At 35.3% G+C, this 16,547-nt stretch overlaps 1 protein-coding gene across 2 annotated transcripts; it reads right to left on the reverse strand.

Annotated features, from left to right (window-relative positions):
* Nucleotides 1-3,176: 3,176 nt before the first annotated feature.
* Nucleotides 3,177-13,452, reverse strand: LOC144650399 (uncharacterized). Of its 2 annotated transcripts, none has more exons than XM_078510067.1 (11): nt 13,295-13,452; nt 10,414-10,491; nt 10,045-10,098; nt 8,879-8,911; nt 8,214-8,256; nt 7,495-7,526; nt 6,874-6,943; nt 5,556-5,596; nt 4,391-4,445; nt 3,514-3,553; nt 3,177-3,391 (listed from the first exon to the last, which is right to left on the reverse strand). In XM_078510067.1, exons 2-10 carry the CDS (start codon nt 10,469-10,471, stop codon nt 3,535-3,537), a joined length of 405 nt encoding a protein of 134 aa, XP_078366193.1. In that variant the 5' UTR covers nt 10,472-10,491; nt 13,295-13,452; the 3' UTR covers nt 3,177-3,391; nt 3,514-3,534. The 2 variants fall into 2 exon arrangements, with proteins under 2 accessions (XP_078366193.1, XP_078366192.1); XM_078510066.1 differs by having other exon boundaries at nt 3,177-3,389; nt 3,511-3,553.
* Between the last annotated feature and the right edge of the window lie 3,095 nt (nt 13,453-16,547).

Genomic DNA, 16,547 nt, shown 5'->3' on the forward strand with positions numbered 1-16,547 from the left:
GCATATTTTTATCCCCTAAAATTTTTTTATCTGTTCGAATTTCCTAGCTGAAAGTCTAGTGATCTGAAAGTTATAGGGATCAAAACTTACCTTTTCGAAAAAATTCGAGCCAGAGAAAGGCTCCCGAAAATTCTAGGTGACCTTTTTAGAGTAAAAATCCGTTAAAAATGAACAATTATACCATTTTTTAGATATTCGAAAATTCTAGGTAAGGCAGGCAAGCAAAAAAAATTTACAATGAATGTTCCGAAAATTCTAGATCTCAAATCGTCTTCCGAACAGATATTTTAACGAAATATTCCGTTGGGTGCCCCTGCTGAATGAGCACAGGTAAAAGTACGTACTGCCTTGTGTGACTGTTTATAGCCCGGGAAGGTACTCCCTGTCGGGAGGGGGGGGGGGGAGATATATAAAAGGGAAAGGCACTTCACGTGTTGAAGTATTGGAAAGGCCTGATTTCTCAAACCCTCGATTTCTCGAAGCAATTTTCGTTTCCCTTGGATAGCATTAATAACTCTTAATAACTCTTTGTAAATTTAGTTTATTTGGAAGACGAAGAGCCACTCTGTGGAAGCTCTTCCAATAAAGCCGTTATTATTATTATTATTATTATTATTATTATTATTATTATTATTATTATTATTATTATTATTATTATTATTATTATAGCATTCTCTGAAATTTTACCCCCGATTACTCGAACCTCCCGATTTCTTGTAGTAATTTTCGTTTCCCATGGAGGCTCGATAAATCGATTAATTCGGGATTCTACTTTACTTAAAATGACCTTTCAGAAAAACTCAAGCAGACGCACCTTACAGCTCATTCATCTGAGTATTTTAAGGGGTACTCAATTAAAAAGAAAAGAAAATAGATGCTGTTTTTCCACTGTAGGGTATGAGAAAGGGTTTCCCGGCTTTTCCGTAAAAATAGCATATAAAAGTGTAAGGGCTTGGGCTTTGGGTAGATCCTTCCCGTATGAAACTTTGTTGATTTTGTAGTTGGGCTTTGAAACTTTAATTCATAATCGATCCTTGCACATTGTGAGTTGTGAGTCGACTGTCGAGGATTAACGCCAAAATGAAAAAGAAAACATTAAATATTTCAAATTATCTGACAGTGCATAAAACAAAAAGCTCCAAAAGTATCATGACGAAAGTTCGCTATAATTTCGGGTTCTTTTCAATAACGAAAAAGTCAGCTTGCCGGCGGTGACCGGCGGCGACCGTCGGCTGCTTCTGAAAGATTCAAGTGTGGACATTCGCAAAAACAATGTATATTTTAATTTTTTTTGTGGCGATAAGTTCTATAAAAACAACTTAAATGCGTCATAATTTAGGGCTTTAATTTTGCATAGCGTTAATAAGAGAACTGTTTTCCTCACTAGCTTTATTCGCGGTGAATCGCGTTTGTTCGCGTCCGTTTGACAAATTAGCATTTTTTTGTCGATGAAAAGACAAACAACGCTCTTATCCTAAGTACGTACAACTAATTAGGTCAACAAGTGGCTCAAGAAATTGAACAAATTGACAATTATCGTAATGATTGAGCTCTTTCATATAATATATAAATTACATTCTGTTTCGGAGATTGAAAAATTTCCTTTATCGACGTTTCCTGTACGATCTATTTATCCGGCACGCGATGCTCACTTCCGTGAGTTTTTGGTCGTCTTTCTTCTCCCAAATAAAAAGTTATTTTTTCCGATAAATTAAATAACATTGATTTCGAATTCGTTGCTGTAATACATGAGTACAATCATTAGCTTTAGACGCCATAATTCTTCATTTCTGGCAAACAAATTTTAAATCGTAACAATAATTCAAAGTGACGTAATCAGCGGGGGATCGCTTTAAATGTAATTTGTTGTCGTATTATTCACGAACGAAATTATGTTTACGAGGAAATTAAGGAAAAGTTATTTTAGAAGAAGGATAATTCAGCGCTGCTTACGTACTTGTTGTGTTTTAGACTCTTTTTTTAGTTCGTTGTTGACACCACATTATACGTCATATGTGAGTTATATTTATCACTGATTTTATTTTAACTTTTCAGAAATAGTGCGCTAATTAAAAGGTTATTTTGTGTTTTGGCTATGCGCTGTTTATGCGGACTGCGATCAATATTTTTCTTCTCAATTTCCCTAGCACACAGCATAAAATGAGGGGTCGGCTAAGATGAGAGACAAAAGACGAAGCCAAGGGGCAAGACAGTCATTGGCGATGGAAATCCCTTGCCGTTCAGTTGCTTCGCGTTCATGAAGGCTGGTTTTCATTAGCGTCAATGTCGAAATGGGAGTCGTAAGAGCGATTTCGACCTAACGAAAATCAAAAATCGGAATCGTTCGTGAAAATAAGCTCGACTGAATCAAAGTCAGAATCGGAACTTTGTTTTCTTTCGATTCCGCTTATGACTCCGTCGCTTATGATCCAGTGAAAAAAACCAATCACATTGCTAGCTCTCAGGCCCATCGCGTACTTCTTTTCTGCTTGCAACTTCGAAATTTAATTTTCACTGGATCATAAGCGACGCATTCTTAAGTGGAATCGGAAACTCTGCTTACGACTCCGTTGACTTGATTTTCACTAGCTGGGAGTTCGTTATTCTCTGCGCTTCTGATTGCGACCCCGAATCTGACTCCGTCGCTAATAAAGTCCAGAGTTTTTATATAGAAAATATGTGATATCTGATTCGAATTCAGACTAGAACAGGCATAAACGCAGTGTTTTTGAAAAGGCGAATTTTTACTTAATTTGGTGTTTAGACGACAACTCTAATTTTCGATTGCGTTTCGTAAAATCAAAACCAAAGTAATCACTCTGGCAAATGGCAAAGGACACAGACAATCCAGTGAGCCAATCAAAACTCATGGTCCCGGTACGTTGTGTCGCAGGATGAATAACAATATTTACCACATAAATCACTATCCACTGGATAGCGTAGTTTGTTGTCTGGATAGTGATTTATTTGGTGGACAGTGTTATCCACCCTTTAAACAACCTCCCTTGGGTAAATACATGTAGCCGGCAGAAGAGTAAAACAAAATCAAAGCAAACGTGAATTACTTCCAAGTTACTTGAGTTATAAATTGGGCATTTGAACTTTCTTCATGAAAGTTGAAAGGGTAAGGTTAGGCAAAAGAAAGCCTTCATAAACAAATAAAAATCACACAAAAGGAAGCTTAACGTTTAACTTTATTTACACACGTCATAAAGATAGTTCACAACCATCACGTTCCTAAGCGTGGCGCTGGTGTCAATCAAGCCAGTAACTCCGCTTCTTAGGTTTCAGTACATCACGCCCGCACTCTTTGAAAGTTTCAATCTTCATTTGTGTGGTATTTTAGCACTATTAATGTCATTTAAAGCTTCTTTCTGTCCGCAGTGAGCCTAAAAACAAGAACAGAGATGTCAGGATAAAATGGGCTGTAATAAAAACGCAAAGTTTTAAAAAAGTCTTGAGCACTGATTTTGACAACTGTTTACAGTAAATTAACTGAACATGACCTACCTAAAATTTGGAAACTTCTTCATCTTAAGCAATCAGCGATCTCCTACAGAATACGAAGAATAAATCGGTTAATTCTTCTTTATCTAAACTCGTACATTCAGTTTACTCCTCATAGTAGGAAATTGATCAATACCGGTACAAGGATCTTCAAGTTGTCGAAAGCGTGCGGAGACTCATGAAACGACATTCGGGGCACGTCACCAAAATTCAACATTTAATATCAGGGAAACCGAGGCACTCGCCTCAGCTTAATTCTTGAGCATATTATAATTATTTTTTCATGTTCCTTTATAGGCTATACATTTATAGTAGGTTAGATAAAAGAGTTTCTTTTTCTGGAATTTCCCTAAAAATGACCCCTTGGCCTTCTTAGATTTCGAAATTTCACCCATTAGCGGCAGGCACCTCCGGAACCTCGCAATTGCCTTAAGGTCGGCACACACTAGGGGACAAGTCGCAGGGACTTGCTTCGGGGACCAGTCCCCTGGTGTGTACTTGTATTTTGCATCGAAAATCTAGTCACAGGGACCAAATTTTTGCTCCCTGCGACTAGTCCCACGAATTCTGAAGGAATACGAAAAACAGTTCGAGTAAGCGGGGCTTCTAGTTATCGGGGTCGATTAAATATTTAATTTGCCTAGTTAATAATTGATAATTTACTGATTTTTGCGAGTTATCCGAGTTCGAGTTAACCGAGTAAAAATGACTGAATAGTGGGGCCAAATCCAAGGGAAATGGAGTTTGTTCGAGTTAACGGGGTGTTCGAGTTATCCGAGATCGAGTTACCGGGCTTCTACTGTACTTTGAACCATCAAATATCCTTCACTTGGAGAAAACATCAAAAAATTAAGAACAACAAAAAGTAATGAACTCTGCGCACCTTTTTCTTCCAGGTCGGACAAATGGGTAGTTACCTGCTGCTTGGCTTTGTACTTCTGAAATCAACAACATTGATACTCACATAACTCATTGAAATCCTCGCGTAGTTTTTTCAAACACAATATACAACTATTTAAACTATAAATAATGCTTAGGTAATAAATAAAATCTCAAGAATCTTATTTAGAATGATTGCAACAAATGAAAACAAATAACAGGAAATTAACGCTCCTGTAACGCGAGAAATTAACGCGAGAGAGGAAGCAAATCTTTAACTGAGAACAACAACAACAACAACTTTATTAAGTAGTAGCTGAGGGGAAAAGTCCCCTCTACTAATTGTGGACACCTAACCTGCCTAACTAAAAAACGTAATTAATATATATAAAATAGAAAATATTTATATACATTTAAAAAAAAAAAACCTAAGTACAAATATATTAAAATTCTGTTTCTTTAACTATATTAAAATTATGTTAAAAGTAAAAATTATGTCATGTAATGTTGGCTGCCAGTCATTCTTGACATGAGAAGATAGATAACGCGATAAGTAATGTCTGTAAAGATATTTTGGCTGTAGTAATAAAAGGAATGTCGAGAATCGCTCTCCGGAAATCAAGAATGAACTGGAAATATTGCAGATGGGATTTCTGTAAAGGATTGAAAATAGTGTGCACAAAAAAAGAAGGTTATTGTTTCCTTAGTTGCTATATGTTTTCAGACAGTAACCAGAATTTAGCGTGAAATTAACGACATTGATATTTGACATAACTCATTGAAATCCTCGCGTAGGTTTTTCAAATACTTAAAACTTAGGTAATAGATAAAAATTTAAGAATCTAATTCAGAATGATCGTAACAAATGAAAAAAAAATCATTAATTAACGCTCCTTTGAATAACGGAAAGAGGGTCGGTAGGCCGGTCAGTCGTTCGGTAGGTCGGTAGGTCGTTCGTTCGTTCGTTCGTTCGTTCGTTCGTTTAGTCGGACTGTCGGTAGTTAGTGAGCTGACCAAGTCAGACTAAAACCGGCACTACTAATTGGAACAACGCCCACAACAATTTTTAGAAAGTTGCGCGAAACAGCATGAGTCTTGAGAGAAAACCATTTAGTCATGGCAGAAACTCATGCTCATAGTGAACGGTATTTCATGAATGTAAAGTTTACCTGGTGGATAATTGTTATATTCGGACACATCTGAGCTCGACCTGTGTGAAAAAAGTAGTGAAGAGAAACACAAATAAATGTCTCGATAGTTTGATCAATTCAGTCTAGTTAAATTTTCGACGCGAACACATTTTCTTTACTTTAATAAGATATTGACCGCAGGCTCAGATATTTTAATGATTTTGTAAGACAATGGTAAGATAAAAGCATGTTACCTACTACAATCTTGGACAAAACTGTTGAAACACTTAGCAAATTTCCACTTATTTAGCCAACGGAGTTCAGTTTTGCAACCCCCCTTCCCCCCATTTCAATGTTGGTAATGCTTTAGTGTATTTAAAACAAAGCCTGTCGAGCCACAAACCACAAGATACAACATTGAGTAGGGGGGAGAGGGATAAGATATTTTAACCCGCTTGCAAGTCGAGTCATTTGCGAAAAATGCGTGAAATGCGTATGTGTCAACTAGTTTTGTCCAAGATTGAAGTTGTTGTTGTTGCTAAGCAATAAAGTTACTGACAAAAAAAATAGATTTTAGACATTGGCGGATCGTCCCCAAGAAAATCTTTTTGTTTTTCATCTGACGTCACAAAGATTCTAAAATTTAAACTGGTAATCTACAAAGCGTTTTTTCACAAATGCCCTGCTAGACATAGAAGACATTAACTTCTGTACAAATTTTGATTACGATTCATTTTGAAAAAATTGAAATCAGAAAAGCGGTCATGGTTTCGAAATCCGGTTTAAATAATCATACGTTTTTACCATTTTATTTCTCTGTTTACTTCATAGTTTTAAGATAATACATATTAGTATATTTTCAAACCCCTCAAAGCTCGTCAGAAATACTCCGCAGCGTGCCAAACTTTCAACTCTCTTCTCGGTGTTTAGAAATGTGATGAAACACTCTCTAGATTGTTTGATATACCGTACAATTCCGGTTATAAGCCCCCCCCCCGCTTATAAGTTCCCCCGCTTATAAGCCCCCCCGGATATAGGCCCATCTACCTATAGAAACAAAAAAATACATCCGACTATAAGCCCCCTCTGCCGAATGACAGTACCGGCGAACAGGGCTAATTGTTGCTTAATTGTGCGTTTTTAACTTAAAAACATAGTTTGATCAACACTCTCGTGGCTCGTTTCGGAACGTTTTTTTTTATTCCTCTTATAAGCCCCTCCGTTTATAAGCCCAACCAAAACCCCTTACGTAGTTGTAAAAGCCCAGGGCTTATAACCGGAATTTAACGGTATTACTAAAATAAAATATATGTCATTGGAGATAAACAACTTTTTGTCTGGTCAGTAATCTCAGTACCTTTTTCGTCCCGGCCTTGGCATCGAAGCAGGAAATGGTGGACGCTTATAATCACTGTCTAGCTGATCACCTGCAAAGAAACGGGTTAAACGAATATTTAGTGACAATACCAATCTGACTTGTAAGAAATATCTAACCGACTTGAAAAACAAGTACAGGTGTTTAAAAAGCTTTAACTAGCCTTTTAAATAACATAATTTCAGTCAGTAAGACATTGCAAAGAAAACAGAGAAACAAAAAAAAAAACACCTATCTTATAAAGAAAAACTGTACTGAGTCGCTTATCAACTGAAACATTGTCAGTTATCAACTTTAATTTGATATTTGACCACCATTAAAGAATTTAAAACAACATCAGATTAGCCTGGTGTAAAATATTTAAGGATCAGGACTGTTAAGGACGCTCAAACTCTTTTTCTTTTCCAAAAATAACCTAAAAATACACTTCCACCCCACTTGTCTGGGTTTCCCGAATGAAATTTGTGGAATTTAAATTTACAACTTGCGATTTTACAATTTTGAAACTTATCTGAATATGTTGTATAATTAAGAATAAGTTTCATGATAATGGCAACAAATAAAAATATTGTCGTCTGGAGAGTGGTTACTTAGTTCTCTTACCTAAGATTTGTGATGTCGCGTCATCTAGATCCCTAAATAACAAATAACAACTTTACGTTATGTTACAGTTTTTCAGTTACTAGTTTATTAGTTTATCTAACATAAATAAACTGATTATTAAATTTTCCATAAGACTGCATGATCGTAAAGCTGTAGCAAGACTTGAACCTTTTGTGAAAATTTTCTCAGAACACATGCTACTTTTCAAACAAAAGCGGTCCTTTCATTTAATTTTGTCGTGTATTTTTCTACCTAAAGTGATAACACATACAATATGATAACTAAGCTAAGCTATTCTAAGCTACTAGAGTGTCGTAAAACCAAAACCAAAGAAATTACTCTAGCCAATCACAAAACGCACAGACAATCTAGTGAACCAATCAAAACTCGAAGCAAATACATGCAGCCGGCACGAAGCGCGGGAAAACGTGCGCGAGCGAGTCACGATTGGTTTTGGTTTCAGTTCTGATTGGCTGAGAAAGTGGCGCGAGATTTTTAAGCCAATCACTGAGCGTAGTAATGCAAAACCAAAGCAAACGCAATTTACTTTCGACACTCAAGTGAAAACCGCTCTAAGCTAAGCTAACCTAAGCTATTCATGTATGGAAGCAAGCAGTAGTGTTCGTTGTTTTCCATGTTCCGTATTCTAAAAAGGTATGGTTAAACTGAGTACGCGATCTAAAAAGAGAATCTGTGTTATACAAAGTTAAATAACGTACCATCCGCTTACATCGCTTGGACTTGAGTTGTAGTCATTATCATCTGCATAAAATATGAAACAAATATCCAATACTTCATAAAAAAAATCCCATTCTACGAATTCTACTACGTATTCTATGGTGGTCAACATGCACAGTAACCATAGTAACTATTTGTTGCAATTGGGCTGTGCCAAAATGCTTTGTTTTGGAAAAAACATCCACAATTTTCGGCAAAACCTAAAAATGTGACAAAAACTCCCACCTCCGGCAATAAAAGACCATTCTTTTTTATCCCACTAAAAATGAATGCAAAGATTAATGGAAAGTATTGCATGGATACACAACAGCTTTTCACAAGCAATTGTAAGTTCATTAGTGGGCCCTTTGCAACTAACGGCCACAAGGTACAAAATAACACCTTGCTTGAGGACAAGCTCAGCGCTGGAACATTCAAAACAAAGCGACTCCAACCAGTCATGCTTGGCTTTCCTTTGTTTTAAATGTCCCAAAGCGTAACTTGCATTGCCCTCCAGCATGACAGATTTTAGACCAAGTGACCGTAACCTGCAAAGAGCCCATTAGCCTCTTTAGCCTTTCGCAAAAACTGGATCCGTTTATAGGAAGAAGTCATGGACAACTCGAACAAGAAATCGATATACTAACAGGAAAGCGAATTGTAGTACCTTCAAGTCGACTTTCAAACAAATTTGTGTCATCTGTTAAAGAAGATAAAACAAACAATACGTGAATGATTTAAGCCTGGTTTTCACTCACAAGCGCAAGCACAAGCGCAAGCACGCAAAAGGACAAATTTTGACCCTTGCGCTTGTGCAACCTCGTTCCCAGGCTCTCTCTCTCTCTCTCGCTCTTGGGGGCGGTGAGAGAGAGACCCTGGGAACGAGGTTGGCGCTTGTGCTTGGCGCAAGCACAAGCACAAGCACAAGCATCAAAATAATAATAATAATAACTAATGAACTCATATTGCGCAAGTATCAATCAAGGATTTCACTTTCGCATTACAATATTTATAAATGCAAATGCGCTTGTGCTTTTGCTTGAGTCGAAGCCGTTTTCACGGTGAAATAAGAGCTTTATCCTTGAACTTGTGCCTGCGCTTGTGCTTGCGTCGCTAGTGAAAACCAGACTTTAATGCCGAATATTGTCTTACATCAATAAAGTAACACAAGTAACTTGGAAAAAAGGTTTCCGTGTTCTCCCAAATTGGAGCCGGTGGAACCTAGGACCAAGCGCATACTAGTCGGACGTTCTACCACTGACCTACCGGAGACTCGTGGGAGCTAGTCTATATAACCAGGTTCAAATGTAATAAACTTCCTGGGTACTGCTAGCATAATATGTATATAGTTTTGTCGATCTGTTGTTGTGTTGTTGGTAAGGCACCCTATATTACACTCAAAGTGCATAGTGTCTTCCAGAAGTGTAGCACAGCTCCGGTAAGCTTGTAGTTCTACTGGTCCCGGCTAGTCTAGCAGTTGTTATTGTTTTCGAGGGCTATGGCCATAGTTCCTATTGTTTGTTCTATTGTTTCTCGAAAGGCAGTGAGCCTTTCATGTTAAACCTTGCGAGAGCTCCTGTCAACCGACCAGTCTCTTCCAACCCAAGACAATGAAATTCTAGATCAAAACGTCTGAGTTACCGAAAATTGCAACAGTTCAGCCGGAACTACGCTTACCCGTACGAACAAACTACACGGACTTTTTTCTTTCTGAGTCGTAACCAATTCTTGTTAAATTTTGGTTTATTATTACTTCTTTGGTGTTTTTCTCCACAAATTTTGAAAGTATTTTTGTGCTTAAAAAAAAACTCGTTAAAAGGTTTATTTTCTGACCTTTCTTTCCAGGCCGCCATGAGTTCGTAGATTGGGGATCCCGTTTTGTAGAAGCTGCAAGCAAATCAAATAAAAAATATTACTCTTTATCCTCTCTACAATGAACTTGCAACAATTCATTTTCACTTAAATCCATTCAACATCTTATTTATTGTTAAATAGGAAATATATGAGCTAAAATAAATAACAGCAATATCAAATGAAACACTGTTAAACAGGCAGAGCATTTTGTTAGCTTCGTTTTTGCAGTGAACTGTCAATCGAGGCATCTAAATGGGTTTACCCGTCAACCAAAAAAATATTTTTACTTTTATATAGTTTTAGTACCACCAGCTCATGTTTCTCTGAAGAGATTTAATTTAAACTTACCAGCGGCCGTAAAAGTTGCTAAAAATCCAAGGATTACGATAACTATGAAGCTGCGCATGATGAAATCGGGATTTGTGTCTGAAAAAAAGTACGGAAACCTTGAGATAAATATATAGTTCATAAAGTTTCATAACAGCTAGAATATTTTAAGCAATAACATTTAAAAAAGTTGAAAAAGTTAATAGGACTATCACTCTAAAATATTTATTAACGTCAGTGCAAATTTTTATTAACCTTCTTTAAAAATTTAATTTTTCGAAATTGCGATTTTCAGAAATTAAATTATCACTTAAATTGTTTTACAAGGTTTACAGTATTCGTTTCCATTTGACAAATGAAGTTACAAACCCCAGAGATTTCTAAAAATTGTTTCTTTTATTGGCTAAATTCTGTCGAATTCTGCCCCAGATTTACCTAATTCTTTTCATTTAGGCTAACGCCTTTCACAAAATTTCAGTATTGTAAACGTAACACGATAACATACACCGACGCTGTTGTTAAGTCGCTTAGCAACCGAGTTAGTAACTAGCCCACAGATCCACAAACAAAATAAAACAAAATAAACAATAAAACCAAAAAACGCGGAAGATGAAGAGACAATCAGAATTACTACTTTTTGAAAATATGGAAGGCTTAACTGCTTATTCTCTTTTTCTTAAAGCGGCTGTGTCACGTCTGAGTTTAGTATAATTTATTAAATTTTGCCAAATACTCGCTATGAAACCTACGGATCTAAATAACATAAACCCATAAATTCATTACAAACAAATCTGACTCCTAGTTATTAGAACTAAAGTCCCAAACAAAAGAGATTATTTTTTAAAATTGTTGAGCCTAAAAGTTTTCAAAAACGCATATCGCGATCCGTTTCAATCTTCTTCAATTTTTGTCCATCCATATCTTAATTCTTTTGTATTTGCTGTGTTGTTGCTCTTTCGTTATTTTATTATGGTTGTTGTTGTATTTCACTCAATTTGGTGGCAGTTCTTTTATTGTAAGAGCAAATATCCAAAGGTTAAAGGCATCGAATTTCAAAAGGGAAAAATTGCGGTTAAAATCAAAATGTTAATGCTATTGACAAATATATTGATCAATTTTATAATTGAAATGTTTGTCGCGTCACTAATAACATTAAAAAGATATGATGGTGGAATCAACATAAATAAAATACGACAAATATAGCTGTAATTGATATGTTAATCAATATTGATGTTTTAAAAGTAATTTAGTTTTCCCTGAAAAAAAATCAATTTTCTTAACTGATTAAAATTTTGTTGAAGGAAAAATAATTCAATCTACTTAACTTTTACAGGGAAGGACAAAGCAATCAAACAAAACAAACAGGCAGAGAAATAAAATACCATTCCACTGATAAGCATATACGCTACGATCATGAGATAAATTGTGGTATTGCATGATCATTTGCGCATGAAAAACGTATCTTTAAAATTTTAGAAGCAGGAGAAAGCTAATATCAGACTGATTCATCCACAAACAAGGTGCAATATTTTTTGGTTTAATATACCATTATATAACAACCGTATCTGAACAGCAATATTTATAGAAAAAATCTCTGATGAATTAAAGCGAATATCAGTCTGATTCAAAGAACCAAATCGCAAGTGATCTTTTAAAGCCTTGTAGTTTTATGAATAAAACGGATCTCAGTAAAAGATATAATAAGCAGAAACACATTCTACGAATATAGGAAAATGATATTTACCCATGTATAAGGCTAATGAAAGGAAATTTAAGTCTCATGCCATCTCATCAAATTATTCTGGTTATCAATATTTGACCGCCAGTGCAAATAACTGCAAGTCATGCTGACCGAGGCTTATTCGTCATTAATTAATGGTGTAACTTCGTTCTGACTAAAGAAAACTGCTTTCACTACATGCACACTATTGTTACAAAAATAAACAATATAAAATTATGTGCTAACCTTCTGGTTTCCTTTAAACGGAATTTTTATGTGGTTCCTGTCATACGAATACACCTTTACACCCTAAGTATGTTTCAAGAGGTGAATGCCAATATAAATTGTCCGGTCAAAGAGAAGCCGCCTTTCAAAATCAAGGGACTTATATAAAGGCATTTATTTCGATCGGTCCCTTTTCATTCTCATTACCCATTGATTTATAACTTCCTCGCTCAAATCGTTTTCGAGTATTTCTTAAGTTTTACAATTTCTTCCAAAAGAGACGTTTTGTGACCACTCAAATGGTCAAACTCCCACGAAGGGCTCCAAAATAAAAACTAGTTTTTTATGAAAGATTCAGGATGGTTTTTGAAGCTATTTTCACGAGAGGACTTCATCAAATCTACTACACAACTGGAAAGAGCAAATATATTTTTTCTTCATTTCAAAAAAACTTGAAATTCAGTTTGAAAAATATCTGTTATAATGCTGATATTGGACAAAACAAAAACAAATGACAAGGAAAAGTTTAAAAGTAATAAATTTTTCTTTCAATCTGACTGACAACACTTTCTTAAAAACGATTTTTTTTCTTCATTTTAGAAATTAAAATATAAAGTTTGAAAAATACATGCTGAGATGCTGATATTTGGCTAAAACAAACTACAGCAAAAATTAAAAGAAAAGTAACACATTTCTCTCCAATCCAACTGACATCACAGGTTTCGTATTAAAATAATTAAATTCAACTGACGTTTTCTTTAAAGAAAGATTTCGCAGTGAAACAATTTCAACTTGACAAGAAAAAAATGATAGTAACTTACTACATAAGCTTGAGGTAGGTTTTATATTGACGGTGTCTTTAGTGAAATCGCTCCAAAGAATATATATAGAAAAGAAAAATTCATTTTGCTTCCTTCTTGAACATTTAGTACAAGTGTTCAAAATAGTTCTACCTACCTTTGGTCGACGTTCGTTTACCTTCCTCGCACTCCAGTCTACAGTAACTCAACAGTGCTGCTCAGCCTCTTAAATAACCCCAAGAGATGAGAAATACGATAATTATAGCCTTCCAGCGGCATATCAGCATACACTGCTTGATGATTATTAAGTTTCAAAGCTTTTCCAGACCTTTTTTCTCTTTTAATGCAAATGAATTAGGGAGGTCCATTAAATCGTGTACGGGAGACGCAATGCTCATGCGATCTCCGCCCCTGGCTTCCGTTTTGCGACAATGTTGTCTTTATATGTGTCTTTAGGAAGAATCGTTATGAATGACAAAAGTCGTAAATTGTAATTACTGCTTGCGACAATCAACTTTTCCTCCGATGTGATAAACGTGTTGATTATGTAGCCGGTAATTAGAAGAGCTGCCTGCAAGGCAGACTAAAGCCGGAAAAGGGAGCAGTGATTTTACATTTGAAAGGTGTTTGTGACAGTTTTGGCGCATGACTTAACTCTTATGTGCGTGAGCTTTCGTTAAGCATCAATGTTTTTCTTCCACGGGGTGTCTTCCTACAAAATTTTTATCTTCCCTCAAACTGATGAAAATCTATTTCTTGTATTATAAGTTAATTTCTAAATAAAATTTGAATTTATCGTGTGGCCATTTCTTGAAGAACGTGTTGTTTAATGATATTTCGCGGATTGAAATTGATAGGGAATTACATGGAGGTTCTTTTCATAATTTTAATTATCTTTGAAAAATAGGAATTTTAAAAATAGCCTTATTCGTCAAAAAGAATTTTATGAAAACTACGGTATTTGGCAAAGCGTGCATATTCCCAAATTAAATAAAGTTTAATTTAATATGACACAAATCTTCCCCTGAAAAATTATCCCTAAGCCTGCGTGATGAAGGGAGATTTTTCTTTTGTTTAGCTCTGCTCTTCACAGCGGGTAATATTCTTATTAATTTAGAAGTAATTGAATGTGAAGATCACGAAATTACCCAGTTTATTCACAAAGTAATTGCTCGTTTAAATCTGAAATGAGACACCCCTTGTTAAAATGTAATTTCCCAAGAAACGACTTTTCAATCACTTTGATTGTCAACTGGTTGATCTCTTGAACCGAGAAGTATTTGTTGCGAGTGGGGCGTTGCACCGTGATGTCAATGCCCCTTCTGCATGTTTCCGTGATTTAAAAATAAATGCGCTGACGTTGAAGTGAAATATTTTTAAAACAAAAACAATAATGTAACTACGTAGATAGCAAATTGAAATTAAAAAGAGAAGAACTTTCCTTAATTTTTAATAGCATGCCAGCAGGGTGCTACAAATATCTGGAAGAAACTGACGTCGATGTTATCGACCACGCATGTTTACTAGAAGTCTTGACAACGCAAATAATCCCCGGGAAATAATCAAGTTATATTTCACTTCTTCATTCAGTTACGGGTTTATTCTGGAGACGTGGGTGCTTTTTCTAAACATGAAGAAGACACGTTTCTGCCCATAACCGATAATAATATTATATTCTGGCAACTGTAAACGTCGAAACAAAATTATTAAAATTTTGATTTGAGCCGTTCGTTTTTCTCTAGACGTGATGTTTGTCTGTGACACATATCACATGAAGATAAACAATCGAAGTACAACAAACATGAAAAAAAAAACCTCGTCCCTTATCTTATTTCTGTCTATACTTGTTGTTACTGGTTCTTTTTACGAAAAAATAAGTGAATAAGAATAGTTATTTCTGTTTCAATCCGTTACCTAACCAAAATGTTTTGTGACTACTGTACTTATTACATTATGCCTATAAAATTGAAGATTAAAATGCAAAATCTCCTTGCCAGTGGTCGTACATTTCTTTCATTGTTTCTTTTGAGATTTTGGTGTTACATAAAGAAAAAGTCTATCAGTTCACCATTCTCCTTTTGGAGAGTGTAAAAGGGACACTGTCAAAGGGGATATTAATGCTTTTCGGTACAAAGTGCTAAAGTTGGCGAATAGGTCTTCTCGTACATGAAATGCTCCTAGTACATCAAGATGAAGATAAAAAATAAATTGTTGTTGAAGCAAGAAAGGAGCCATCATAATTTTTAGGTGTTTTTCCAGTCCACAAGGACAAAACTTGAAAAAATCTGCCTGACTTTTTTAAGTTGAGGCCTAAAGCTCCTGATGGCATCACAACAATATCACTTGTTTATCGCTTCAGCACACTTGCATGGTAATTTTTAACAAAATTGGACTACTATTCGTAGTTTCCATATGTCTTTAGGCTCATGAGGTTTCGAAGTGAAACCGATGACAGTGTCCCTTTAAATAGGACGTCGACTTTACTAATATTACAGATCAATAAGGCGTTGTATATGATGTAACAGCTTAAACGTTGTATAGAAAGAAACTGAGGATAAAATTTATCTTAATTTGTTTTTATATATGATTTTTCCACCTTAAACAATATATTTATCCGAAGGATCAGTTTTTTAGAAGTCAATAATCCAGCAACATATTCAGTGCGAAAGGATGGAACATGGGGATATTTCCCGGTACTTTGAGTTTTGAAGTTTCAGTTAATTTTTTAACTGAAAGTCTTTTTTGTTTTCCTGTCAACTTTCTGAGAAGAAGGTTTCACACAAAACATCAGTTGCATGAGTGAAATAAAACAAATACTACTTCAGTTAATTACACTATACAAACAATATATTCATTAAGAAATTTAAAGCTACAAGGCATCGGGACAAAATAACCAAGACCATTTAAAAATTTCTTTGCCATTAATTTATTTTATCAATTTTGTCTCAGAAGGTCTACAAATTTTGACATATAGGTTTTGTCTTGTGACAAAAGTTATGCAACAAACTTTGGAAATTGTTGTGATCTTTCTACTGATATGCGAAAAGTACCTCGAATTGACATCAAAGCTTATTAAAATACAAATTATTGATTGCATGCATTTTATGTTACATCAAGACAATATTTCATAGTAGATAATTTTCTCATCAGTTGTGTATTGCCCCTTCACGGTCCTTAACATTATGAGTGGGTATGCTATCGTGTGTTAGGTTCTATTTCGAAGAAGTGAATTTAAAATATTGATTCCGTGTCAAAGCTAGAGGGAAAATATTTAACAATTCAACAGGGTACGATCATGTGATAAAACCAGCTCAAAACACACATTATAAACGGAACTTTATTTTCAAGTAGTTTAAACAGTGATAAAAATCTGATGACTAACTCTGAGTGCTTCTTTCTGACGGTTCCTT

This window comes from Oculina patagonica, chromosome 4 (genome assembly GCF_052425735.1).
Source record: "Oculina patagonica isolate OP01 chromosome 4, crgOcupat, whole genome shotgun sequence".
In the NCBI taxonomy this organism is placed as follows: Eukaryota; Metazoa; Cnidaria; class Anthozoa; order Scleractinia; family Oculinidae; genus Oculina; species Oculina patagonica.

Bases quoted from the DNA above. Each gene is read 5' to 3' on its own strand.
- LOC144650399 (XM_078510067.1), bottom strand. From the start codon at position 10,471: ATGCGCAGCTTCATAGTTATCGTAATCCTTGGATTTTTAGCAACTTTT. The intron at 8,912-10,044 runs GTCAGAAAATAA...CTTCTTTAACAG, and splicing joins ATGGCGGCCTGGAAAGAAAG to ATGACACAAATTTGTTTGAA. The intron at 5,597-6,873 runs GTACTGAGATTA...TTTTTCACACAG, and splicing joins CCAAGGCCGGGACGAAAAAG to GTCGAGCTCAGATGTGTCCG.